Genomic DNA, 25,889 nt, shown 5'->3' on the forward strand with positions numbered 1-25,889 from the left:
CTTTTTTTCAATAAATAAAATATAACCAAGTTCAACCCATTTTTATTTTTTAAATATGTAACGTAGCAGCCGCGAAGAGTGTAATACATAAAGAAAATGGTAGTTAATTTTAGAGGTAAAAGTATAATATACGGAAATATAACGTGTGCTAGTTAAAGCTTTCATGCACTTTTGGACATCACCTGAAGCATTATTAAGGAGAAAATATTAATTGAAAGCTAGGTAGAACCAAATGGGTCGGTTTCTGATCACTATGCGGACTTGAATCCGAAATAGATTTTCGGATCGGGTCAGAGTCAGACTCCGACATCGAGAAACTCGGGTTTGAGGACGTGTCATCTTTCTACCAGTCCAACAAATGCTGTGCATTGTTGCACCAACCGATCGATATCGCCGTAGGCGCTTTCGCTGTTTCGTGGCCTCTTTGGACCAGCGAATCCCCCATTTCTTCCCCATCGCTCCTCCTCCTCCTTCCTCCGGCGCGGAAAAAACCCTAATTTAGGGTCGGAGTGATCGAATCCCTACCGTCTTATTCTCGTCTAGCTCGTTCGGTTTGCGCCCCTTTGAGTTCCAGAGGTAGGACGGCCGGTAACGGTCGATTAGGTGAGCTTTCTGTCCCATCTTCCAATTTTTTCTTTCAACTTGGGAAAGTTGGGATTTTTTTGGGGGGGTTAGGGTTCTAGGCAATTGCACGTTTAGTTTGGTAGTAGTTCTCCTTGTTCTTTGCTTGTTTTGATTACTGTAGCTCATTTAGGGTTTAGATTTCTTAGATCTTGTAACGGTATGCAATTTTGCCCCAATTTGTGGGTGCTAGAGAAAATTCTTGTTATGGTAATTCTCCAATCATGCTGACATAATAGAGATAGGTTATTAGTTGTTAGGCTGACTAGCTGCACTGTAATTTTAGGGTCCTAGGATCTTTCTATATATGTAATTTTGAACATTCCAAAGCTATAGCTAACTATATCGGTTCTTTAGAGCTGCTGTGTGTACAGCGAATATGTCTGTTTGGTTAGATAAAATGGAGTGCGCATGATGTTCCTTTTTTAGCAGTAAAGGGAAAAGGTTAATTTAGAAGTACACCGCACTATTTGGTTACTTAAAAATCTTGGTGGGGTAATCTTATCAAGAATTTATTATGTACTTTTCTATTATCTCTGTAGTTGATTTACATAAATTATTAAATTATTATTTACTAGAGAGATTCATTCTTCTTACTTGATAAGAGAGAATCACAAAGAGATGCAGAGTTCCCATTGTGTGTGAGAAATTAAGTCCATTGTTTGTTATTTATGGAATCCAATTTGTTTCTCAGGACAGAATAAACAATAAAAGGTAATGGGAAGGATCGGTCAGCATATGGAGATACTCCATGGTAGTTCTGCAATGATCAATTGCTACTCACCACTTGTATAATGCAATTCTAATAATCATGTCCTTGTTCCTTTATCTAAGATCTCCAGAGACATTTGACCATAATCCTGAATAGCGAATTCAAACAATTTTTTGCATATGCACTATAAGATTGAACCATCAATGGGACTCTACAATCTACAGTTATATTTTGGTAGGAAGCAAACAGCCAACCCAATTAATTGTGTAAAGGTAACACAATGGCATTTGATTCCTAACCCAATTTAACCAATGTGTCCAAAATTATTTGGTCTGCCAGACTTGATTAATTGATAAATTCTACTTCTTCTGGTGGAATTTGGTTTGGATGTTGTAAAACACTAAAACCAGAGCAACTTCTAAACATCCCTATTTTTGAGTTAGATTCAGAATGGGTCAGGTAGACTTTGAAGTTACTCAATAGTGTCAAATGATAGAGACTTTCTTCTTACATTATAGTCTACTGTCAATTACCTTTGCAGAATATTGATCTCATTGAAGTCAATTGCCTTTGTAGGAGCCAGAGGCTGTTAATTGGAACTGGAGGCAACCAATGCCTGTAAACGTTGGTGGCAGTGTTAAGAAGGAGAAAAATCCTCGCCTTTCCCCTGCTGCTGTTTTCCAGCCAGTCCAGTCTCTCAGACCCGTTCATGTTGCAGGAAATTCAACTGCAGACCCACGGTTAGTGCATATATGGCCTAGACATGTAGTGCTATTGTCTCCCTATCCAACATGGGCTCCTCAGCCGCCTGGTCCACCTCAATCAAGTTCATCAAGTCCACAGCACCAAGTGGTACTCTACTCATTCTTCCTCCCTGTTCCTTCTCATATACGCTTCTTTTCTCATAAGGTTTTGGATTATTACATATGTTCTGGCCTCGTGTTTTTCTTTTAAAACTAGCTCATTTTGGTTACAAACCTTTAGATTCATAAGCTGCACTATCTGAGATACACTCGCAAAAGAAAAATTATTTGTGATTATGCATATAGGATATATTATCCGGTCATAAGTAATGGAGTCTTCTAGGCATAATAACCTTCTCTGGAAATAAGAATGTCGGAGTTTTATTGGACTTTGGTTCTGCCCAAGGATGAGATATATACCATGGTTGTATAAACGCTGTTATTGGTAACATCCACATATCCATACTTTCAAATGAAGCTTCTAATGTAATGGTAGCTTCCTTGTTTTGCACATCATAGCTTCTTAGACTTTTAGATACTGGAATCATAAGGGGATATTACCTTGACAGTATTTTAATTAAGTGGATGTTAAAACACTTTCTCTCACTTTTTAATGGGAAGAAAAGAGGAAAGATACGAGACTTTTGTTTGTATTGGTTCCTTATTTAACACTATAGATGCTACGTCTTGAAACACACAAAACCAAATGGCCCCTTAATTCTCCTAGATGGATGGTTTGTATTTAGTCAGGTCAGAATTCCTGACAGTTGCAGTCCCAGTGGGATGCCTCTGTTACTATATTTTTGGCTTGTTAGTTACAGGCAAGCCTTTCCAGTAATCATGCAACAGTATTTGCCTACCTAACACAATACATACTATTTGCATGGACAGGGTAATTTGGCAGATGCGCCGAGGACAGATGCTAATACAGTTGTTGGTATTAGTGATGAGAGACTGCTACCAAAAGTCGATATGCTGTTTGACAGTGAAAATGAGGCATATGAATTCTATAACACATATGCTGAGAATGTAGGCTTCTTTGTCCGAAGATCCACTCTGTGGACAACATCAAAGAATATAATTACTAGGAGGACATTTGTATGCTCGAGAGAGGGCTTTCGTGAGAAAAAGAAAGGTGCAAAAGAGGCGAAATGTCCGAGGCCTGAGACAAGAATTGGTTGCCCAGCTTGCATGACCATTAGGCTCACATCCAATGGCAAGTACCGCATCACGGAGTTTGTGCCAAACCACAACCATCAGCTTGCAACAGTGTCGACAATTCATATGTTGAGGGCCAAGAAGTTGAGACGGAAGGCTCGAGCTGTTAGAGCAGATCTAGTCGATGATACAGTCAGAACACCAGAGTTTGAGACTGAAGATGAGGCCTATGAGTTTTACAGCATGTACGCAGGGAGGATAGGATTCAGTATCCGTAGAGCAAGCATGACAATGAATTCTGATAATCTTATCACCAGAAGGATGTTTGTATGTTCAAGGGAAGGTTTTCGTGAGAAGAAAAAAGGAGCAAAGAGGGTGAAGAAACCACGTCCCGAAACAAGAACTGGTTGTCCGGCATGTATGACCATCAGACTTGCAACTAATGGCAAATATCATGTGTCGGAATTTGTTACCTACCACAATCATCAGCTTGCTGCCTCCTCATCTTCTGATCTGGTGATGTCACGTAGTGCTGAAAATGATCAAGATGATGATTCTGACTTGGCAGATAGGTCTGGAGATGATTCTGTCCACAAGCAAGCTCGAAGTCAGGAAAATGCTTCTTTAGTTCATTTAGAAAATAAAAATTTTCAGAGATCCAAGCGGATGAAGATCATGCATATTGGAGATATCGGGGCTACCCTGGAGTACCTACAAAGGATGCAAAATGACAACCCCTCATTCTTCTATGCCTTACAGGTTGATGAGGATGATAACATGACCAACCTTTTTTGGGCAGATGCAAAGTCTACAATGGACTTTATCCATTTTGGTGATGTGGTATGTTTTGATACTACTTACAAAGTCTATGGTTATGGTAGGCCACTTGCATTATTTGCTGGTTTGAATCATCACAAGCAAACTGTAATCTTTGGTGCTGCACTGCTATATGATGAAAGCCTAGAATCTTTTAAATGGTTATTTGATACTTTCAGAACAGCAATGCATGGAAGACAACCCAAGACTATTTTAACGGATAGGTGTGCAGCAATTAGTGACGCTGTAGCAGCAACTTGGCCCGGTACAGCTCACCGTTTCTGTGTGTGGCATATTTACCAAAATGCTCTTGAGCAACTAAGCCAGGCATTCCATGGTTCAAGAACTCTAGGATTGGACTTTAGCAGATGTCTCTTTGATTATGAAGATGAAGATGAATTTTTGTCAGCATGGAAAGCTATGTTGGAAAAGTATGATCTAAAAGATAATCAATGGTTGTCTTCTTTATTCAATGAAAAGGAGAAATGGGCATTGGTATATGGCCGTGAAGCATTTTATGCGGATATGAAAAGTGTCCAACAGAAGGAGAGCTTGAGCAGTGAACTAAAGAAACATTTAAGCCCGGAAACGGATCTTTTGAGTTTTTTTGAGCATTATGAAAGATTACTGGATGAGCGACGATTTGCAGAACTACAAGCTGATTGGAATGCTGGTCAGAGTACTAAGAAAGCACCTTCCATGCGTATGCTGAGGCAAGCTGCAAATGCATACACTCCTGCCGCATTTAAAATGTTTGAGAGGGAATTTGAATTATACATGGACTGTATGTTATACAAATCTGGTGAGGTTGGTACAATATCTGAGTATAAAGTTACAGTTGAGGAGAATCCTAAAGATCACTTTGTTAAATTTGATTCATTGGATGGCACCATTAACTGCAGTTGTAAAAAGTTTGAGTTTGTTGGCATTCCATGCCGTCATGTGTTAAAGGTACTTGACACTAGGAATATTAAAGAACTTCCACCTCAGTACATTTTGAAGAGGTGGAGAAAAGACGCGAAGTCTGGATCTTTAAGTATTAGTTTTGCATTCCCATTTAATGATGACCCTCAATCATCTCCAGCAAAGCGCTACAACTATCTGTGTCGCATTTTCAGTATAGCAGCAACAAGGGCTGCTAGGACTACTGATTCGTATGCATTCATGGAAAGACAATCAGATGTAATTATGGATCAATTGGAGCAAGTTTTACAGACCAGACCACCTGATATGTCTGCCCTCATTGGTGCCACCTGTGATCAACCACACAATCCAGTGGAAAACTTAGTTGCTGGAAGTTTGCACTTTGATAAAGCAAACCATCCAAGTTTTATTGGTGGTCCAGCTGATGGTACTTATTTAGCTAATCAGATTTTTCAGATAAGATATTATTTATACTTTTTGAAACTTGGAATTCATGATATTTAATGCAATGCAGGCCCTTTAACTTTCCCATTTACATTACCAGCCAGTGCTTTGGATTACCGCTAAGCTGGTATGAGTCATGTTGTTACTTCTTATTTAAATAGTCACCATATGATATATGTTTCTGTTCTATCACCAATTTTTTTCTCCCTCTTGAACTTGGAGTTGAATTGGAGTTGGACTAGATATGTATTAAATCTAGCCGCCACTTGAAAATTTTGACAGTGTATATTATCTCTTTGCAGGTATACATTCTTGTTGTATTGAAGTTTGTAATTATTTGAATGTCTTTTCAGTTTAATGATCTCACACACTTACGACATGTGTTTGAGGAATCCTCCAGCAGATCCACCAGCACAATGTTGATTCTTTTTTGAAGTCTCCATTGATGCATGTGTGTTGTGACCGCAGTAAAGCAGATGGTGCAGATTGCAGGATACTAACTCTGTCCTGCTATTGTGTTTTGGGTCATGCTGCAGTCTCTGCTCATGTTATTGGGTCCAATGGGCTTATGATGCAAGATATGGATTTGGAATACACAGTAATACTCAAGACATGTGGAAAATCACTTTCACTATTTCCAGGATCTCTCCTTGACCAAATCTGGCTGTATAGGTTATGTTTTAATATCTCACATCTTTGAGTGCATTAGTGCTTCTTACGTCAAAGTTCTTAGCCTCAGTTTTAAGCTTCGATGGACTCAAAAAGATGGCTGCATTGGTTCTACTCAAGGAATTGCTTCACTGATCGTCAAATCAGCTTCAGACATGACCGTGGCCTATGATGCTCTTCTTAGAGATTGCACCCAGAGAACCAGTAAAGCCATCAGATCGGATGGCGAAGTAATAAGGTCCATGTTTTATGTCAGTTTTGTAGTCCATAAATTGCTATTTTTCTTTGTACAGTTCTGTATTTGTCTTGCAATCTTAGGATCTTACTCTATTAGCATCGTAACATTCTTCTCCTTATGCCTTGTTTCTATTTACTTTTAATTGAAATTTTTCAGGAAGATCTAGTCTCACCGAACCTCGATTTTCGGTGTTTTTAGAGCATATAGAAAACAAAGGCTGATGTGTGATATTTTCTGGCTGTTCTCACAGTTATTCAGATTCTTAAGACTCCAAAGCGTACTCTTTCTGCCTTGTGGGCTTCTTCCTAAATCAAAGATGTATTCCAAAAGAAAAGCAGAGGAAATGACAAACACAATAAATTCAGATTTCCTTGAGTAATCATCAACCCAGTTACTTTGAATGTCAGTTGCAAAAGAGACATTTCTAATCTTTCCTCTTTTGTCTGCTACCAATTATAATGGTTGAAGAACTCGCCAGTTATTGTTAGCAACTTATATGGAAAGCTGCACATTATTACAACAGAGAACTTTGCAACAATTGTAATCTTTTTGAGATGCTTGCAAATAAAACTTTTCATGCCACATGGGTTTCCATTTTTTTTTTCTCAATCAGATTGTACAGGTGGGTACAAAGTAGTTAATCTACCATTCGCGGATTCTCATTTCTCCTCGTGCCATTTCTTAATTCTTATAGGTACATAGTAGTTAAAAAATCATTTCGTTCCAATGGAATCAATATTGCACTTTAAATAATAATCATGTCGATCCACATCCCACGCCCAGTATCGCAGAAACTCTTTTGACAAAGACAGCGTGATAGCATGACATTAATCACTAATGCCACTGCATAATCCACAAACATTCAGGCTACAACATTCCTATTCTCACAAGGAAAAGGAAAAAGAAATAGAGAAGCATGGACGATCGAAAGACACTACATTAAACATGGGAGGAAACAGAGACATTTGATAGCCTCAAATTCTGAATAGGAAAGGATGTCAATGAGAGAAAACACCTTCTAAATTCAGCAGGAAAGAAGGGTATATATCAGAGGTCAGAATTAAATGTGGTTTCACAGATAGATGTACAAAAGAAAAGATCTACACATTAGCAAGAATCCTTTACGCCAAGATAAAGTTGATCCTTTTGATGCCGGGAAGAAGTAACTAGAAGCTAAGCAATAATAACCAAGGAAGGCCTAGCAGCTTTGTAGTGGAGACCCTTCCTATGCTTGTTATGTCTTTGGGTCAGACTACAGGACTCCGGTTTCAGTTTGTCAGCCCAAACAACCACCACACCATTTTAATGCAGCAAAAGCTCCGTCCTCATGATAACATCCACAAAAGCACAACCCAGGTTTCAATCAGATTCAACACGAACTCGAGGAAGGAGAAAGCAGGAAATCACTTTGTGTTAGATAGTTGATTCTTTGGGAAAGTTCCAGGAGCAAACACAGGGAAAGAGTCTCCCGCTCGCCCCCTCTCTCCCCTCACTTCACGGCGGAGATGAGTATCCCTCTCAACTTCTGGTCTCATTCGTGAATTTCCCTCATTTCTGCGGGCATCGACACCTGGAGCATCCAAAAGAGGTCCACCAAAGAATATTGATTGCCCTGTGTACATTAGTCTATCCTGTTGCTGCATGGGAGGCATTCCTGAGGCCGAAGCATTTAGAACAGCAGGCCTTCTTCCATAAGTGTTCATCTCCCCAGGAGGATACACTGGTGGAGCACGAGTAGTCCTAGCTGGGAGGTCAAATGCAGTTTCCGTTCTAGCTGTTGCTGAGACCGACACATACCGACCAGCTTCTTGATCCCAGACAACTGAGGCTCTTCGGTTGTCCCTAACATAGTTAGTGGCAGATTGGAACATTGGGTTGGTTACTTGAGTAGTTGGAAGAGGAAGAGGCCCTCTGGACATTAAAGGTGGAGGACGCTCAGGAAGTGACTGCAAAGGGAGCTGGCTATGCACAGTAGGTTCAGGGATGTGGGCCGGACTGCTAAAGCTGCTTGCACTTTGTGTACCTGTCTCATAATCATCTCCACTCACGACACTGTGTGGGTAGGAAGTTTGCAGAGGAGATAGTCTCATCTCACTTCTTGATTCCTTAGTTGCAGCATAGTCAATGCTAATACTGCTTCTACCGCTAGCATTGCTGCTGGAGCTAAAATCTGCATCATGCATACGGCAATTATCTATAGGTCGAAGAACAGATGAGGATGCCCTAGCTTTGGCTGCTGCTTTCATCGCCTCATTGGAGTCTAGTTTGGCAAGCTTCCAGGCACTAATTTTCACAGGCTTTTTGGACTTATTGGCTCTTTCCATATAGCCAGCTGCATCAGGATCAACTGTTGAAGGTATCATTCCTGGTTCCAAGTGTGGAATAACCTCATCCTGTTGGAAATTTTCACAATAAGAATTCATCTACTTAAACAACAGCCACATTATTTACAATGAACCATAATTAGATCAAAATCTGATTTGTTGCTAACCATAAATTATGGTGCCACAGAAAAGAAGGAAATCTAGTTTCATGGTTAAACACATAATCAGATAGACACTCATCCCTTGTCCATCTTTATAGGCTAGATGGCTACTACCACCAGTTGCTAGAAATGGAAAGGCAGCAGCAATGAATGTCTTGGTGCAGTAGTTGCACCCTTGACAGGGTTAAAGTAACCAAACCAAGCACATTTTGAAGAGGGTTTGGCATAAAACAGGAGATCTAGTCCTTTATTGCTCATCTTTCTTAGGCAAGGTATGGATAGTGAATAATATGAAGGCATACCTGTTGATCAACAAAAACCCTAGGAGGCGTGCACCATACACCTTTATACTGAAGGCCAAGTGAACTTCCAACACTTATACCAGTTGTCGCAGAATGAGTTGGAGAATAAATAATATTTAGTCCTTCCTCATCTGCAGATGCTGGAGGCGCCTCGCTCATAGCTCTCATAGCTACAACATACTCATATGTTGTAATTCCCTGACATAAAAGAGAGAAAAAGATACTAAAGTAGATAATTAGCTTTTATTAATTATTATATTTGTGATTTCCTTGAGACTAACCTTTTTAATCAATATCATGTGAAAGAAGAAGAGTTCTCCTAAAGGTATGCAAGCCAATAATGAAACTGTAGTACATATAGCCTGCATTAGAACTTCAGCATCAGAACTTCAGATAGGAAGAAAGAGAAGATTTTTCTCTGAAGTTTTCTTGTCAGATAAAGAAAGGAATATATTAACTCTTTCTGAAAGATTTTGAAAAACACTTCATGATAATGTGGAAAGAAAATGAAAACAGAAGTGCTTAGTGCAAATATTTCAAATATCTTGGCACTTTTAACCTTCAAAGCAATGTTTCTTGTAATATTTATTATTTAAGGTTGGCTTCATACAAAGAAAGCCTACACAGACTGTCAAAGTCAAGAGCAGAATAGCACCAACCAAAATATGCACACAAAAAAAAGTAAGAAAGAAGTAATCTACATGAGTTGTTCCAATGAATGGTAATAACTCTGATGATCTAAAATCCTAAGTTCTTAATCACATGTTTATCAATAAAGCAGAGGAAATTGGATCATGCATTTGTATATTAGTATTGCTGCGAAATCATAATTTACCAGAAGAGACTTCAATCTACCTAGATATTATCTAAGAATTCCAATTAATCGCAAGCTTAGCATTCCTGTTCATGCTTCCAATCTATCCCAAACATGGAAAGTTTGGGGTAAAACAGACACATAGGATGAAAAAGCCCTTCTAGCTCATGACTTCTAATAGCTGCACAAGAATTCACACATTTATCAAAAAAGGCGATCCAATACATCAAACTTACAACAATAGTGGCAAATGGAGCACGAGAAAATCCATTTCCAAGCTTTTCCTCGATATTGTTCTCTGTAGCTTTCTTATCAACAAAGCAGAGCACAAGAACAGCAACACCTACTCCAAATTCAATTGCCAGCTGGCAAAGAACAAGTTCAAGTGTTATACTTTTGGCTGATTCAGTCTAAAACTTGAGCTAATAGAAATCAAAATTTAGATCGTGTGCTACAAACCCATATGAGACTAGTAGCCATGAGAGAAATAAATGTAACATAATTCTTCCTCCCAACACAATTATTGAGCCACTGCCAAAAGTTGTAAACCATGCATGTAACTTTATAACAAAAAAAAGACAATCATAACAAACATAGCACAACTTTTCACAGAAAAAAATGTACCCGACAATGATGGTCAAAACCATCCACACATTTATCACAACTTCTGCAATGCTTACTGAACTTTCGCACCTGCAAAGTGATAATATATAGAAATAATGTATGATAAGTAGGAAAAGAATGTAAGTTGCATGACTCAAGAATTTGGAATGACAAGATGTATAACTCCCTCCCTCACAGATAGCAAATATTATCACACTAAATAGAACTCCAGAAATGCAACAGACCATTTGTTCACATAGACCTACTAAAATGCAAAATACTGAGAAATTGAAAGGCATACAGAAAAATCAAGAATAGAGGAGAGATGGGCAATGTAGCTCAAAAAGGGAAGGAGGGATAAATATTAAAAAAAAAAGAAAACAGATCAACTAACAACAATAATGAAAAGAAGAAACAAGGCAGTTACTGAGACAAATGATTTTAGGAAATTGCTAAGATCCTTTGTGGGTAAATGAATAAGGTAAACAATAACACTACTTATGATCAAGATCATATCCAACATGCAATAGTATGTCATGAACTATATGATTTAATGATGATGCAGGATACTCATCAAACTTACAAATAATAGCTTTAATATAAAAGAATCCACTAAATATAAGAGTACAATCCAATAATGGATTCCCTGATCAAATCTTGTAATAAGGATCCATCGGACAACATATTATGGGAAAATTAGTAGTAGATGCAGAACAGACTAGATAATTTGGATGCCACATTTTAAGATTTGCATATTGCCTCAAATCCCTACCTCAGCATTACACAGTGTACAGAATAAAGCATCTTCCCCATTAGCTTGCTGTTCAGTTTCATCCAGCTTTCGGCAATCCTCCTTAACGAATACAGCACAGATAATCCCTCCAAAGCCGCAACAACACGAAGAAGTTTTCTTTGGTGGTCCGCTAAGGATATTTAGTTTTGAATCTCCTGTAGCTGCAGCCTTTTTATTAGAATGACCATCTATTGAGCTCCTACAAGCTGATGATGGAGAATTTGTTCCAGTTGTGTTATCAGCTTTAGCTGGTAAATTTATACTTGACAATCCAGGATTACTCTTCGGAACATTAATGAATTCATCATCAAACTTTGACATGATTCCAGGATCAGCCGGATTAATACGAGTACAACGGACATAAAGGATAAAAACTGCAAGTGCCTAAAAAATCAGAATGCCGACAATTAACATCATAATCTCATTAACCAAAGAACACGACACTAAAGGTTCTCACAGAGAAGGAAGAGCTTACGTACCACAGGAGTATAAACAGCCATGGCAGCATATTCAAAAATTTGTTTCCCCAGAAAGGGTGCAAAGAAGGCATAAAATGCAACAACCAGAAGAAAGAATACTGTGATAGCAACAACCTATCAGAAGAAAAGAACACAGAGTCACAAAGTGATTACACAACAAAAACAACTTAACAAGTTAGATTGATAATCTGTGGTGAAAGAATAACATATTAATAGACTCAAGATTACAAAAAAGTAGCCCAAAGCACATAAAGAGAATGTGGATGTTATGTAAAACAAATATAAGGATACAGAAAACTACAAACGGGGATAACTCAATTACAATTATATGATTATATCTATACCAGTAAATAGAAAAGAAACCCCTGGACAAAACCAGCGACTACCAAACAAGTTCCTAGAAAGATTCTTAATTACAGTTTATGAAAACACCCAAAAAAAATTACACATACATAGTTGCACCAGCCTTATTCATTCATGCCATTGGCTAAGAGTTGGAGTTTTAAAAAAGGGTCAAAGCAACCGCCTTAGGCAGGGCAGCCACCAAGGCATTCCATCTATGTGTTAGGCAGGTCCTTGAGGCTGGTTGAGACTAGGCGCTTGCATAGGTGGTTAAACAGACGCCTGGTTGGTAAGTCAGGCACTAGGTGCCAGGTGATTAGATAGTTTTTGAATTTGTTAACAATTCCAGTCCAAGTATTAAGTATAAAATACTATTCCTACTTGGTCCCCAAACCTACCTATCATTCAAGTCATAGGAGGTTCCTAATTCCTATTAAATTGGTATTTTTACCATATTTTTTATTATTCTCATCTCTCCCTCTCTTCTATACTTGTAAGGATTAGTAATGACAACCATAACAAGGAAGAGCGATGGCTAGAAGTCTATTGCTATTACAGTAAGACTATTCTTGTGTTGGCAATGATGACCAGTGCCTCTACGTGTGGAACAACAAGTTTTCTTGTGGATACATATGAATATCTTAATGTTTCACAGCTTTTGTTTCATATAACCACCTTATTTTTAGGGGGCCATCTAGCCACCCATCTAGCGCCTAGGTGCTAGGTAAACCCCCGGCGCCTGCCTACTACCTAAAGTTTTTTAACACATTGCCAGGAGTAGACTTATTTTCCTAAATGACCTCTATCCTCCAAATGCAAATTGATGAAGAATTCAATCCATCATTAAGAATGAAAAATATTCAAAGTTAATAGCTTTAATGTACTGAATATTATTCATTCATGATATTAGCATAGTTGAGAAAGACGCACCACTATCTTCATTTTTATTAGCGCATGCATAGTTGCATTAATATTATTTATTCATTATATTAGCTAGAAAATGACTTGTTTCTTTTCGTGCGTCATATCTTCCAAGGGTAAGATATTCAAGTTCAGTAATATTCGCCAGTAACAATGAAACCGTTTCCACTAAAGAGTTTTAGTCTTTTAGAGTGCTAGAATATGACGATAAGTGGAATAAACTCAAGATTGCTAAGAGATTTCAATTTCATTCTTCAATATAGGTACTTCCTAGACTAAATTTTTTAGCATCATTTGACATAATGAACCACTTCAATGATAGAAATTAATAAATCTCATTTTCTAATACTGTTAAGTGTAAGATATATAATATGTATAGATATATGGTTAAGTCAATTGAACTGACTTGTGAATAATTAAAATGCCTAACTCTTTAGTAATTTAAGTGTTGAAATATTGGATCTCCTTGCAGATTTGGTTGGTGATAGAGTGATAATATCTCGTGATCATCACGTCCTCTACTTTGTTTCTAGATAAGGAGTTATAAAATGACTCGCTGCCTGCAAGCATTCTGTCATGCAGGCAGAAGCTTAAGTCATTACAATGAGAAGTAAATTCAGTTTTAATTACCTGCTTTGAGAACTTATATAGTATTATAGTCATAAGTATCTAAAGTAGAGTACTTTAGAAACTTCCTACACCATTTGTTAGCAAAGAAAGATTTTTGCAGAATCAGTATATAGAGAAATTAGAGATAAATGAGAAGCTCAGAAGGTCAAGGATGCCCCCACAATCTCCCAAGAGAGAACCTAAAAAAATTAACTGGAAAAATAAAGAGAATTCCTGTTTGAACGCAGTTTTGAAAAAATAATGATTTCATAGGATCCAATTGCCAAACTTAAGACAGATTTGAAAAAGTAAACCATTGCCAAGAGTTTAACAAAAGATGTAGATTGTACCAATATTCTACACACAAAAAAGAAAAAAAAAGGCACTTTTTCAAGTCAAAATCAGCTAAGAGGAAAATAATTCAGGGATAGATAAATTCCAGTCAGGAAAGGAAATTTGATAAGTAGAGATTATAACTAGGGTTTGAACATCAGGCAATATAATAGTGAAATCAAATGAGAAAGTAACACAAGGAAGACTCGAACATATGTAATATTCCATAGTCATCAAGTTAAATTCTTGCTCTAACATTTTGAAGTAAATGCAGGTGCCTATACAATAGATATAAGAAAGATCTAGGATGCAGAAGATCAATGCAGCATATACACAGATACACAGACGTACCAATGACAAATAACAACTACTAGCTAGATCTCTTCTGAAACCAAACTAGAACAGCGTACATGAGAAACCCATGCTTTTCTGAGGTACTTACAGATAAAAATCACAAAAACTAAATAATGTCTTCCGGAATAGGATTTTTCTGAAGCCCCCGTTACAGCTCAGACGTAGAAATAGATACAAGAAGCAAGATCAGTGCAGCTTATACACACAGACAGACACATACGCAAAGAAAAGAACAACCAAGTAATTTGTTCTCTTCGAAGAACCACTCACATGAGACACTCATCGCTTCTAGAGGTACTGAAAGATAAAAATCAAGAAATGTACATAACAAATCCAGCATGGGAACTCCTCTGAGGACTACATTACTTGCCCAGAAGGAGAACTAGATCCCAGAAGCAAGGTCAATGTAGTTTATGAACGCAGACACACGCATACACAACAAAATAGGACAACTAGTAATTAGGTCTTTCCCCAAACGAAACAAGAACCACCGAAACAAGAAATCCAATGCCCTCCGTAGGTTATTTAAGTCAAAATATACAAAACCCACATAATAAATTTCAAGATGGGAAATTTTCTTCTCTGAAACCCCCATCACTGGTCAGAATGAGTAGATCCAAGAATAAAGACTAATGCAGCTTGTACACTCCGACATACATGTTCCCAAAGGAAAAGAACGACTACTAACTGGGTCTTCCTCCAAATCAAAGAAGAACCACCAAAAATTATGGCTTTTAGAGAAACTTAAAAACCCCCCACATAACGAGTTACAAACTGTGAACGTTTCCAAATTAACCAGAAGAAAAGGGTAGGAAAATGGAGTAACCTGGAAGGTATGGGCAGGAAGCTGCCATCCATGGCGCCGCACCATGTCCGCAGGAGAAAGCTTTCTCTGTGATCTCCCAGATCAGAGCATCAAATGGGGGTGTTCGAACACGAGAGAGTTAAGAGAGGTGGGTGGAGACAAAAGACAGCAAAAGTTTGCCCTTTTTGGATTTGGAAGTGGTTCAGGTGTACAGGGAGAGTATGGCAAAGGAACAAAAGAGGCGTTTCTCCCCTCTCTCTCTCCCCCAAGCCTTTGTTAGGACTTCCAGAGGAAAAAGGTGGAGTCTTTGGGCCTCAGTGGCAATTTTTTGGGTGGGTTAAGGGAAAAGGAAGTACCCACAACAGTGGTAATCAGAGAGAGAGAGAGAGAGAGAGAGAGAGAGAGAGAGAGAGAGACTTTCCTGTGTGAGTCTTATTATACATGGAGAGTTGGGTGTATAAGCTAGGGTTTACTTTGGCTAGCTGACCAGAAATAAAAAAGAAGTTATAAGAATTTCTCTCCACATGGTTAGAATTTGGAAACTTGGAAAGGTGATGGAGAAAAAAAAAAGGATACTATATCAGAATTGATTAATTAGGGATAGTTTTTGTTACTAAAGTTTGGAATAAAGTTACATCATAAGATTATTCAACATATAATTCACTACTAATAACTTTGACCAAGGTATTATTTTCTATAAGATTTTGGGTCATTCATCAATATCAGAATACCCACTATATATCCCCATATGTTCATATACATATATATATATATATATATATATATATATATATATATATATATATTGAAATAAGGTAATCTTTTTTACTGCAAGGGTGAATTGATCAGTCTATTTACTGCTCATTTATTAGATGTACGGTCCTCTTCCAAATTAAGGTTTTCTTTTTGTAATAAAAAATTATAAATGGAGTGATTAGAAAAGGAGTATTTTCTGTGAGTTGGTACACAAAATAACTACTTATTTGTTTCTTCTTATTGATTTTTTTTTGTGTTCATACTTAAAAGAGTGGATCAATGCAGCAGACTGTTTGGAGTCAGAGCTTATATAAATCTTAGAGGAAAGAGATGAATAAAAGCTTAGCTAGGAGGCCCAGTATGAGATTTGGCATATCTTTCTTTTCTCCCTTCAATTTTCTTGGGCAATTTTTTTTATCTTCTTTAATTCTTCTCTAATATTAATATATTCCCTACTTAGCTTCATGTTGAATGCTAACTTAAAATATATTAGCATGTTCATCTTAATACCTCTGTGTAAGTCGACATTCAATGCTCTTTATTTCATCAGTAACTAGCACTCTATTTATTCCCAAGACTCTATCCTATCTATCCACCTATTTCTTAATAAATGTATATACTCTCCTAACTGCTTGTCCTTTTGAAAACAACAAGTACCCCCAGGTTCTTCATGCTCAGTGAGGTAATGTACAGCCAATTAGTTGCTCAACTACTACTCTTTTTCTCAAGGAGAAGCTAATTGTTTATTAGTTCTTCAAACAGTAACTTTCTTTTTCAGTCGATCGAACTCATGTTTACTTCATGTCAAATCTCTTCTGCATAGATTAACTAATTTAAGTTGTGTAGATCTACATCTACATGTTAAAGAATCATACCATAAGCCACCATGACTTTAATAATCGGTAGACTATTTAAATGAGTTGGTATACTTGGATAATTATAAGGCCAACAAAAGGAAGAGGCCCACATGAGTACATATATATAACAAGCTATAACATTCTGACTACTACCTACCGTGAGTTAATTGTATATTAATTGCCCTTTGGAAGCAAAAGTTTGCGTATTATAATGTCAAACATAGCTAATTATAATCCACAGTGCATGCATGGAATCATCCTTTCCAACTACACATATTGGATTAATCACCCAACCAACTGTACTGAAGTTCACAAGTTATATATATATGGATATACATATAAGCTGAGAAGTCCACCAAAATCTGAGAGAAGACTTGGTTTCCATTCTCTTCACCTGTTTCCAATTCTTAGCTTTTGTGCCTTAGAATCTGCAACATAAGTTTTCAGAAGTTAAGTTACTGAGCAGAATAACCAAAGAAGAGACTAATTGCAGTTTCACACACACACACACACACACACACACACATATATATATATATATATCAATAGAGTCAATGATGAGATTTAATTCTACCACAATAACCTCCTTGCAGTTCCTTTTAAGTCTGCCTACCGTATGATTCATGCATATACTTTCCACAGATCGATGGTTTTACAGATATCTCTGGTCCACATGCAATGACGAAGGCAAATAATTAGAATGTGTGACATGGGCCATGACATTTAGGTATGATGCATAGCTTTGCTGGATGGCACAGTGATGGAAATGAGAGATCTAGGGTGCTTATAAATGTGATAAGTTGCATTTACTTGAGTTGGCTTTATTTCACAGACTTCAGTTTTGATCATTGCAAACTATGTCCATCAGTGTTAGGATCAGCTTCATATAAGATGGAGCATTACCACAGCTGCAGGCCATGGCCCTCAAGGCTGGCCTCCTGGAGGTTAGGCTGTGTTGGCTGGAGGCGGAATGTGTGGAGTTGCGGTGAGAGCTGCAGTAAGTTTCTTGATGGCTCGTCAGCATAAAACTGTGGGAAATGATCCAGCATCACCATGTCGCCTACTTTGGTATTAGTGGCCACTTGCTGATGTTCTGATATCTGACACAATATCAATATCATTATACATTTATAAACTGTCTTAATTAAGTCCTCATTAAATAGATATAATCATCTCTCTGGTTTAGTAAATTAACTTACAATGCGGCACAAATAGCTGTTCTGATCTTCTAAGATGTGCTCCTGATAGACAGGACATAAAACACCTGGTCATTAAGATCATTTTCCTAGTACAGTAATTGAGCTTTTTGGATGTTTGCTTTACCTTGCGGCGCAAGTTGTCCAATTGCTGGTTCAGCAATTGATGCTGTCAATTACAAATGGGAAGAAGAATTAATGATGATTAGGAATAAGATTGATGTTTCATTACAATAGCTAAGATTCGAAGTATGCACAAGGGTGATGGCATATGAGCTCGTCTAGTAGAATTAGGAATGTATCATTCTATCAAACTGATATGATCACAAATATAACTATAGAAAGTTCATTAACAGACTAAAATCTGCAAGGTTTGATAGGTACAAGCTCACTAATTGACAAAAAGATTCAGTAATAAACTGATGAAATTTAGTAAGTACTGTTTAACTGCCACAAGAGTTTGCACTTATTTCTATATTAAGCTCAAAGAAAGAGTCCTTAATTTGCAACGTCACACAAATTCTATAGTACTGCCACTGGTCAAAGACTTGAGCTAATAAAATCCAACATCAAGTTCATGTTAAAAGGTAATTAGAACTATTGTTTGAAGAAGAGATCACATTACCTTCCTAGCTCGGACCTTGTTAACAGAGAACTCAAGCTGCTGTTCAAGCTGATTCAGATCATTCAAGGTGAGGGAAGTCAAGTCCTCGCCCGTGAACTGCCTCATGCTTGCTTGAAGCTTATCATTCTCGGCCTTCATTCTTGTCATCTCACAGAATATTTGCTAGGATCAAGGCAAAGATAATAACTTAATCTATGATAGATTGCCCACATTTGTGAATTGTGACAAGATAATTCTATACCTGCTGCGCGTCGATCTCCTCAAAACGCGTGTTTGTAATTCTCTGATACCTATCGATAAGATGTCGCATGCTGCAAAATGCACCAATTAAACTTCGTTTTTCCATTTTCTAGGACAAGTTGTTTGTCTCAAAGTAGTATAGGAATTTAAAGTTGAGGGAATTGGAAAAATCAGGAGTTTTTGGTTTATCACAAATAAAGTTCATATGCTTCCCGTAATATACTCATCAAGAGGTGATGTAAAAGTTAGAATCACGTAAACTTTTGAATTGAATACTATCCTGGAGCCAACTTTAATACCCACCTCAAAGCCCAACTGAACCCAAAGTGGATATCAAATTTGATAAACTAGAGAACGTCCTCGTAGTGTGGTTTCCAATATATATATATACATACATAGAACTTGTCAGTTGCGCAGAGGTCTATTTTTATGACGAAGAATGTCAAAACAAATTATTTTGTCATTGGTGAGGTCCATACCATAATCCTTTACAAACATGAAAGAACAAATAATATACTTCTCCTACTCCAGAAACGCAGAATACTTGGCATAACTAGGCATTAAAAATGAAGGCAATTAGGTAAAAGCTAAGGCTCTCAACACTACATTGCTCCAAGTTCCAACAATAGCAACACTAGAGATTTTCTCTCAAAACAAAAATAATAAACGGCAACACGATATATCTACATTTCAGTAGCTTTTAGTTCTAACATGTCGTGTACTATTTGTTATACAAATGGTTACTTGAAATCTAGGCTCAACAAGCTCAATTCGGAACAAATAAGCCAATAATAATATACTTAAGCTCAATCAGCTTGAGTCTACAAATATTTCAAGTAGATTCCAAATGTTATGTGTACATGTTTCATTTTTATTCTTATGTCCTACATCATGGCCTGATAAGAGAGTTATATTTCTATGAGTAACATCCTAGTTCAACTTGAACTAGGTTTAATTTGAGCTCAAGATCTAGCTCAAATTTAGTTAATAGGAAAAGGTTTTTGCCTCAGCTCATGCTGAAACTAGGCTCAGCAAAGCTCAATTACAAGACAACCTTTTTTTTACTTAATGTCATGTGCAAGTTGCATTTTGTTTCTATTCCTTATCAAGCTTAATTATATATGTATATTTAATGAGTCACGACTCAAGTCAGGCGACATGAATTAGCCATTCTTATCATCCATGGGAGAAAAAATTTACATTTTGTAAGGTTCAAACCGACACATAGGATCAAACTAAAATGATCTCTTAAGTAAAATACAAGATATATATCAATTTGACAGTAAGCATTTGGATGCAATAATAAGCTGAAGTCAAACATGAGGACCATGCCTAGTTTGCCATACTTGAAGTTGGTGGCAGCAAATAGCAGAGACAGAACTGTAATCATTAGAATAACCTGCTACCAAGCATTAAATGGATTCAGCACAAAAATATCTTCTGAAATTGATATACCCAGTAAATTCCCAGATAAAAGGAGGATTTAACTGAAACAACTCCAACTTAGTTTATATCTCACAGTAGAAACTAGAGAGAGACCTATGCTATCATATGAAATGAGCAGGAGACAGTACTAATATTACCGCAATAATATGTGATCAGCCTGAGAAAAAGAAATCAGGCTGTAAAGTTGATCTTAGTAAAAACAATCAGCATCAAGAGAGAAGGCCAAGATATCAAACAAAATAGCTCATAAAATGAAGAAAAAGTCATCGACCAAACTTCAAAAAAGTTGAAAATGCAAAACTATTGTTATATGAGAACTATTATTAGGCCATTTGGAAATCAATGAGATGTAATTAAATCTTTCAGACCTCAAAGGTGGACTGCAATACTCAAAGATCTTGCCAGTGCTAGAGAAGATCACAACCCCAACCTGCGCATCGCACAGTACTGCTAGCTCATTCGCCTTCTTGAGGAGTCCTCCTCGCCTCTTGGAGAAGGTGACCTGTCGACTTGTTTTGTTCTCAATCCTCTTGATCTCGATCTTTCCACGACCCATAGATATCAAGTGATGCTAACTTCTTTTGTTATCTTCCTCTAGACCAGCGATCAATAAGGAAAAATTACCCTTTTCTGACAGCTAGAATTTCCTAGTTAAGATGTAAAAAAACCAAAACCAAACATTAGAGATCATCGAGCGCAAAAAGGAGCATTTACATGGAGCTTTTGGAATTAGTAAGTGAGCTTAAATTGGATCTAGTTATTTAAGGGATTAGTAGAAACTGACTGTCATCAGAAGTAGAAAAAAAAAATTTAAAACAAGCTGAAAGAGTGGAGAAAAACTTCTTTTCTTTGAAATCAAGGTGATAGAAGAAGAGAAAGGAGTGTGCAGCACCACCTGTTGTAGCCTGCTTTCTTGAAGATTAGAAAGAGAGATATAGACGGATAAGAACTAGAGACAGTTTAAGATGCAAACCTCTATATTCTATGATGCCATAGCCTAAGGAAAGTAGAATGACAATTTATTGATAGGACCACAATAAAACCATTACCAGCTTATGCATGCATGGAATTCATTACAATTAGCTTTATATTCTTCCATCATCTTTAGCCTAATACTTACTATATGTGTATATACCTGTGTATAATGTATGTGCGGGCTCATGCAATGCATGAGACATGACATACACACAGCATACATATATGCATTAATTTCAACACACACACACACACACACAGATATGAAGCTAAACTAAAGGTCCTGGGCCATTGTTGCTATAATAGAATCATTGCTTAAGAACTTAATAGAAGTATTTGCTTCTAAAGGCCAAGTCCTATTTGCATGTCCTTCTAGTGGGGCATTGAAAGAGAACATTGTTGTGGACGGCTAACTACTCCCCTGACGTGTGTTGCCCTGCAAATTTTCCTGGTTCTTGCCATTTTAAGGAAGCACCAGCAGGTCTAGGAAACTGGGCCCCAGCCCTAAATGGAAAAAAGGTTGGGGGGATTGGCCAAGAAACCCTAGACCCCAATTTTGGAAACAGACAGGGAGTCACAATTCCTGATTAGGGCTCACCACATGGTGTGATGGCCAATGGTGGTATTGAGCATTGTTGCCTCCTTGGGCAGGAAAGATAGGATGTCAGAGATTTCACACATGATTCCCACCAGCCCTCCTCTTTCAATGTTCTCTTGTGCATGAAGAAACCCTAGACTTGCCCTAAGCTTCAAACCTTGTCCATTGAGCTCCTTGATCTAAGCTGTTCTTATCAATTAGAAGTACCCACATCAAAAGTTTGGGGAGTTGCAGATAATTTTATATCAACCAAATAGCATTTCAACCTACAGTGTCGGAAGATAGATATAGTGAAATTCTCAATAATTCCTTGTTTGAGGATAAGAATAACCATCAGTTGAAGTACACATGATAGTTTAAAGCATGCTCTTATGGTCCTCCACCAAACCAAAGTTATTGGCAATAAATAAGCTTGCTGCTTTCCAAACTATTTCCATATAAGGAAGGCTCCAAATATTCTTTCCTTAATTCAAAGTATGTTACACAAATATGCAGACATCATGTTTATGATAGGTAATCCTGGATCCAAACAGACAACATCAAGGATGCCAGTAAGATTATCATAGTTTGCTGGATGGTTGGTGAACGTCTGAGGTCCTGGATTTCTTCTCTACTTGCCTGGAAAGCTCCTTAACTTCCTCTTTCGAAATGTGGCGCGGGTGGCTTAGCCAGAGTCCTCCATCAACAACCATAGTAGTACCATTAACATATTTACCTTCAAGAAGTGATCATGCATCAGACCAGGTGCGGGATATTAGAACAGATAACCAAGACAAGTTTTGATAAAAGCTGTTTTCCTGATTGATTCACAAGATTTGGTGCAATTCTCTAAGATATAAGATTCCAAGTAGTAAATATATGCAATAGATGATTCCTCAATTGCAAAGTAAATATCGCAGAGGTGACATACTAGAACAGCAGTGTTATTCTGTTCCGATGCAAATATAAGTACTTGAATTATGGTCTGCATCCTTCAGGAAAAATAGGAGGGTCTGGAATGTCGAATATTAATTAGACAGCATATTATTGCCTAACATTCAATACCCAAGATCACACCGAAAGCAGCATTTCTTTCAAAATCTGGAATTGTACCCACCTCATCGAACTTCATGTTGGGATCAGTGAAAAATATGGTCAGCATATTGATTGCATTGAATTGATCATGTATGTATCACGGGTATAGCACATCGATCTATTCGTGTTTGGATAATAGAATAATTATGATCAATCATCAGCATGAATTGTACTAGTAAATCTGATCAGTTGCAAGAAAACTTAAAAGAGTACAATTGGCCAAATGGGCACCTAAATCACGTCTCAACATATTCCTTCTCTGCTATCTATATAGCACACAGATAACTAGATAAGCGGTCCACTTATAGCCATGCCTTCATGTAATATAAGGAGATAGGGCATGCATACAATGACTAGCTAACTGAAATTTGAGATTATATATGGAAAAGCCATCTATTTAGAATGCATGAGTTTTCTATAGTTCATATGTTTGTTCAGAATAGTAGCTTAATTGAGACATCAGCATGTTTTTTATCAAGTTATAATGACATACGGTAAGCTTAAAAATGCCCTCTAACACTATTCCTCTCTCTCTTTTATGATTCACTTTCATTCATTCCAAATTTATAAAGAGTAGATTCACATCGTAGTGCTTCTGCATGTGTTTTATTCATTACCTTAGTCAAGATGCTTACAAGTTGAACCAACTTTTACCAATCAGGAACTGTGCTCTGTTAGTAGACAATTTAATTTCTAATACAAAGCATCCTCCTACATGGAGTAAAAGCGTGGCTAATATATTAGAGAAGAATTGAACAAATATATAATCACAAATCATGATATCACTATTTGGTCAGAAAAAGTGAGTTCACTAGAAGTCAAAATGAAGTGAATATAAGGTCACCAACCTGCATCAGAAGCAAGGTAAAGCGCAGCCATTGCAATGTCCCATTTCTCCCCAAACCTATACAGAGGCCTATCATAGTGAGCACTTTTCATCTCCTCCGGTGCAAGTTTTCTCATCCCGGGAGTGCCTTCAATTGGTCCTGGCGCAATACCATTAACCCTTATATCATAATCAGTTCCCCATTCCAGAGCTAAGGATCTTGTTATACTATCAACTGCTGCCTGTGGAGCAGAGCTCTTAGCATATGTAGAATCTACTTTCTCTAGCAAAACATTCAAAGGATGAAGATATACCTTGGCTGCAGATACATGAATTTGGTACCAAGCTGCTGTGTAGTGCAAAGTTGCACTTATGTTTAAAATAAGACCACCTGTAGATGGACCTTTCCCAGGCTCTCCTTTTTTCAGGTACTTCAGAGCTTCATAGCACATTGTGTATGTGCCCACAGAATCAATATCAATAACTGAAGAAAGACAATGGGATTTACTGATTAGATAAAGCTCTTCTAGTGCCATTGGAGACAATTCAAATCAATAAAAGGATAATAGTGTGGCATTTTGCGAACCATTGTTACAGCAGGATACAGGGCACAACTGTAATAATCGTAATCTAGATACCAATCGCCAAAAGCCTGGCAAAGGATCTCTTGATAGGATTTTCCATGTTTACTATTAGAGATAGCAAGAGCATATCACGCTACCTGTTCGAAACCCATTAGGTGACAAATCCTCAGGTGATGCAAGAAAATTGCCAGCTGCCCCATTTACAAGAATGTCAAGCCTCCCAAAATGTTTAATTGTAGCTTCTAAAACTCTAGCTGCATCCTCCCGCTTACGGACATCTCCCTCGAGTCCAATGGCCTGTTACACATATCAAGTAACTTGTTACTAAATCTACTGCGGTCAAATGTTTAACATAGGAAGCAACCTACAATAACTGGACATGCTGGTAAACTTTCTTCACTGTCCACCATGTAATGATTGCCAACCACACTATACACTAAAGAAGATATCTTTTGAGTTCTATAAAAGCCATATAAATTTAACATCTAAAGAAGTAATAATAAATGTTCATTCGCACATAGAATTTAAAAAAAAAAAAGAGTTAGGAATGGTTAATAAGCAACAACTCTAACCAAATTAGAAATTCCAAAATTTAATTGGTATAGAGACACTGATCGATCGCAAACAGAGTCATAAACAGAAGCAACCACATCAAAATCACACAAGATAAATTGGTCAAATGTGGGCACCACAAAGGAACAACCTTTATACGAGATTAACATAGACCAATATAGATTAGGACTGACCCGAATCCCCTCCTGTCGAAGTGCGGCGACGGCGGCGTCGAGGACTTGGCGGCGGCGGCCCATGATAGCAACGGCGGCTCCATGCTTGCCAAATTGGGTGGAGATCTCCAAACCAATCCCTGAGCCACCTCCAGTGATCAAAGCCACCTTCCCCTTTAGGATATCTGCCTTGAAAGGGGACCCAATTGCCATTGGAGACCTCTCCCTCTCTTCGTCCCTCTCCCTCTCCCTCTCGTATATAAATTTGGACTTCGTGTCCACTAGTGGAACCACATCAATTAAAAGAAAATAAAAAATAACAATATAACACTGATACGATACATGAGGAGCTCCGTGACTCTTGGATCCAACAACAAGCTTCTCTTTTTAGGTCTCCAGTTTCAATTAAATAATTAAGAATTTCTTTCCATGCAAAACACAAGGGTTTATCCATACAAAAATCTATTATGAAAGGTATGAAAATAATAAATTTTATAAGGGTATATATATGGAGAGTTTTTGACCAAACTAGTCTTCTTCCAAACTTGTTTTATTAAAATAGGCCATGATTTAAACTTAATGTTAATGGAGAGGTTCGTTTTACCGTAGCCATAAGCAAAATATTAAATTTATCAGAAGAAGAAGAAACACCACCAAGTTCTGCGTCATCTTCTTATAGATAAGACTTATCTTATTAGTATTTTATGCGTCACAAAGAAAAATAAAACTAAGAGAGGCTTAAGTTAAAATGTTACTCGTATCAGCGTTTTTTTGTAAATATAATTTGAGACACGACTAATTTGGTCAAAAACTCTATATATG

The 25,889-nt window shown here is 37.4% G+C and overlaps 4 protein-coding genes across 11 annotated transcripts; 1 reads left to right on the plus strand and 3 right to left on the minus strand.

The window, feature by feature from the left end:
- The first annotated feature begins 417 nt into the window (after positions 1–417).
- LOC140793559 (protein FAR1-RELATED SEQUENCE 5-like) lies at positions 418–6,907 on the plus strand. Of its 4 annotated transcripts, none has more exons than XR_012109982.1 (6): positions 418–603; positions 1,910–2,185; positions 2,968–5,401; positions 5,489–5,545; positions 5,721–6,325; positions 6,576–6,907. XR_012109982.1 is itself a non-coding variant. In XM_073145086.1 (5 exons), the coding sequence occupies exons 2-4, from the start codon at positions 1,946–1,948 to the stop codon at positions 5,539–5,541; spliced, it is 2,727 nt and encodes a 908-aa protein (XP_073001187.1). In that variant the 5' UTR covers positions 418–603; positions 1,910–1,945; the 3' UTR covers positions 5,542–5,545; positions 5,721–6,443. The 4 variants fall into 4 exon arrangements, 2 of the variants coding, with proteins under 2 accessions (XP_073001187.1, XP_073001188.1); XR_012109983.1 differs by having other exon boundaries at positions 5,772–6,325; XM_073145086.1 differs by lacking the exon at positions 6,576–6,907 and having other exon boundaries at positions 5,721–6,443.
- Positions 6,908–7,327: 420 nt separating this feature from the next.
- Positions 7,328–15,484, minus strand: LOC140793560 (probable protein S-acyltransferase 19). Of its 3 annotated transcripts, XM_073145088.1 has the most exons (9): positions 15,187–15,484; positions 11,802–11,915; positions 11,302–11,706; positions 10,551–10,619; positions 10,386–10,457; positions 10,163–10,291; positions 9,394–9,474; positions 9,113–9,310; positions 7,328–8,718 (listed from the first exon to the last, which is right to left on the minus strand). In XM_073145088.1, the coding sequence occupies exons 1-9, from the start codon at positions 15,229–15,231 to the stop codon at positions 7,729–7,731; spliced, it is 2,103 nt and encodes a 700-aa protein (XP_073001189.1). In that variant the 5' UTR covers positions 15,232–15,484; the 3' UTR covers positions 7,328–7,728. The 3 variants fall into 3 exon arrangements, with proteins under 3 accessions (XP_073001189.1, XP_073001190.1, XP_073001192.1); XM_073145089.1 differs by lacking the exon at positions 10,386–10,457; XM_073145091.1 differs by lacking the exons at positions 10,386–10,457; positions 10,551–10,619.
- A 1,453-nt stretch (positions 15,485–16,937) lies between these two features.
- LOC140794332 (MADS-box transcription factor 29-like) lies at positions 16,938–22,127 on the minus strand. 3 transcript variants are annotated; one of them, XM_073146340.1, is made up of 7 exons: positions 20,654–21,197; positions 18,841–18,910; positions 18,600–18,761; positions 18,102–18,143; positions 17,978–18,019; positions 17,682–17,878; positions 16,938–17,206 (listed from the first exon to the last, which is right to left on the minus strand). In XM_073146340.1, coding segments are annotated over exons 1-7 (702 nt in total). In that variant the 5' UTR covers positions 20,842–21,197; the 3' UTR covers positions 16,938–17,205. The 3 variants fall into 3 exon arrangements, with proteins under 3 accessions (XP_073002441.1, XP_073002440.1, XP_073002439.1); XM_073146339.1 differs by lacking the exon at positions 16,938–17,206 and adding an exon at positions 21,259–22,127 and having other exon boundaries at positions 17,678–17,878; positions 20,654–20,932; XM_073146338.1 differs by lacking the exon at positions 16,938–17,206 and having other exon boundaries at positions 17,678–17,878.
- Positions 22,128–22,254: 127 nt separating this feature from the next.
- Positions 22,255–25,493, minus strand: LOC140794331 (peroxisomal 2,4-dienoyl-CoA reductase [(3E)-enoyl-CoA-producing]-like). Its single transcript, XM_073146337.1, has 5 exons — positions 25,089–25,493; positions 24,480–24,639; positions 24,073–24,242; positions 23,781–24,000; positions 22,255–22,573 (listed from the first exon to the last, which is right to left on the minus strand). The coding sequence occupies exons 1-5, from the start codon at positions 25,278–25,280 to the stop codon at positions 22,419–22,421; spliced, it is 897 nt and encodes a 298-aa protein (XP_073002438.1). The 5' UTR covers positions 25,281–25,493; the 3' UTR covers positions 22,255–22,418.
- Positions 25,494–25,889: the final 396 nt, after the last annotated feature.

The sequence above is a fragment of the Typha latifolia genome, chromosome 8 (assembly GCF_019914945.1).
Source record: "Typha latifolia isolate L0001 chromosome 8, TyphaL0001v2, whole genome shotgun sequence".
In the NCBI taxonomy this organism is placed as follows: domain Eukaryota; kingdom Viridiplantae; phylum Streptophyta; class Magnoliopsida; order Poales; family Typhaceae; genus Typha; species Typha latifolia.

Excerpts from the sequence above, each read along its gene's own strand:
- LOC140793559 (XM_073145086.1), top strand. The coding sequence starts at position 1,946 with ATGCCTGTAAACGTTGGTGGCAGTGTTAAGAAGGAGAAAAATCCTCGC. Across the intron at positions 2,186-2,967 it reads CAAGTCCACAGCACCAAGTG|GGTAATTTGGCAGATGCGCC; the intron begins GTACTCTACTCA and ends TTGCATGGACAG. Across the intron at positions 5,402-5,488 it reads TATTGGTGGTCCAGCTGATG|GCCCTTTAACTTTCCCATTT; the intron begins GTACTTATTTAG and ends AATGCAATGCAG.
- LOC140793560 (XM_073145088.1), bottom strand. The coding sequence starts at position 15,231 with ATGGTGCGGCGCCATGGATGGCAGCTTCCTGCCCATACCTTCCAG. Across the intron at positions 11,707-11,801 it reads TGGCTGTTTATACTCCTGTG|GCACTTGCAGTTTTTATCCT; the intron begins GTACGTAAGCTC and ends CTGATTTTTTAG. Across the intron at positions 10,620-11,301 it reads GTACACTGTGTAATGCTGAG|GTGCGAAAGTTCAGTAAGCA; the intron begins GTAGGGATTTGA and ends ATCACTTTGCAG.
- LOC140794332 (XM_073146339.1), bottom strand. The coding sequence starts at position 20,841 with ATGGGTCGTGGAAAGATCGAGATCAAGAGGATTGAGAACAAAACAAGT. Across the intron at positions 18,911-20,653 it reads TATTGCAGTCCACCTTTGAG|CATGCGACATCTTATCGATA; the intron begins GTCTGAAAGATT and ends TGCATTTTGCAG. Across the intron at positions 18,762-18,840 it reads AGGAGATCGACGCGCAGCAG|CAAATATTCTGTGAGATGAC; the intron begins GTATAGAATTAT and ends CCTTGATCCTAG.
- LOC140794331 (XM_073146337.1), bottom strand. The coding sequence starts at position 25,280 with ATGGCAATTGGGTCCCCTTTCAAGGCAGATATCCTAAAGGGGAAGGTG. Across the intron at positions 24,640-25,088 it reads TTCGACAGGAGGGGATTCGG|GCCATTGGACTCGAGGGAGA; the intron begins GTCAGTCCTAAT and ends TATGTGTAACAG. Across the intron at positions 24,243-24,479 it reads ACCTAATGGGTTTCGAACAG|TTATTGATATTGATTCTGTG; the intron begins GTAGCGTGATAT and ends GTCTTTCTTCAG.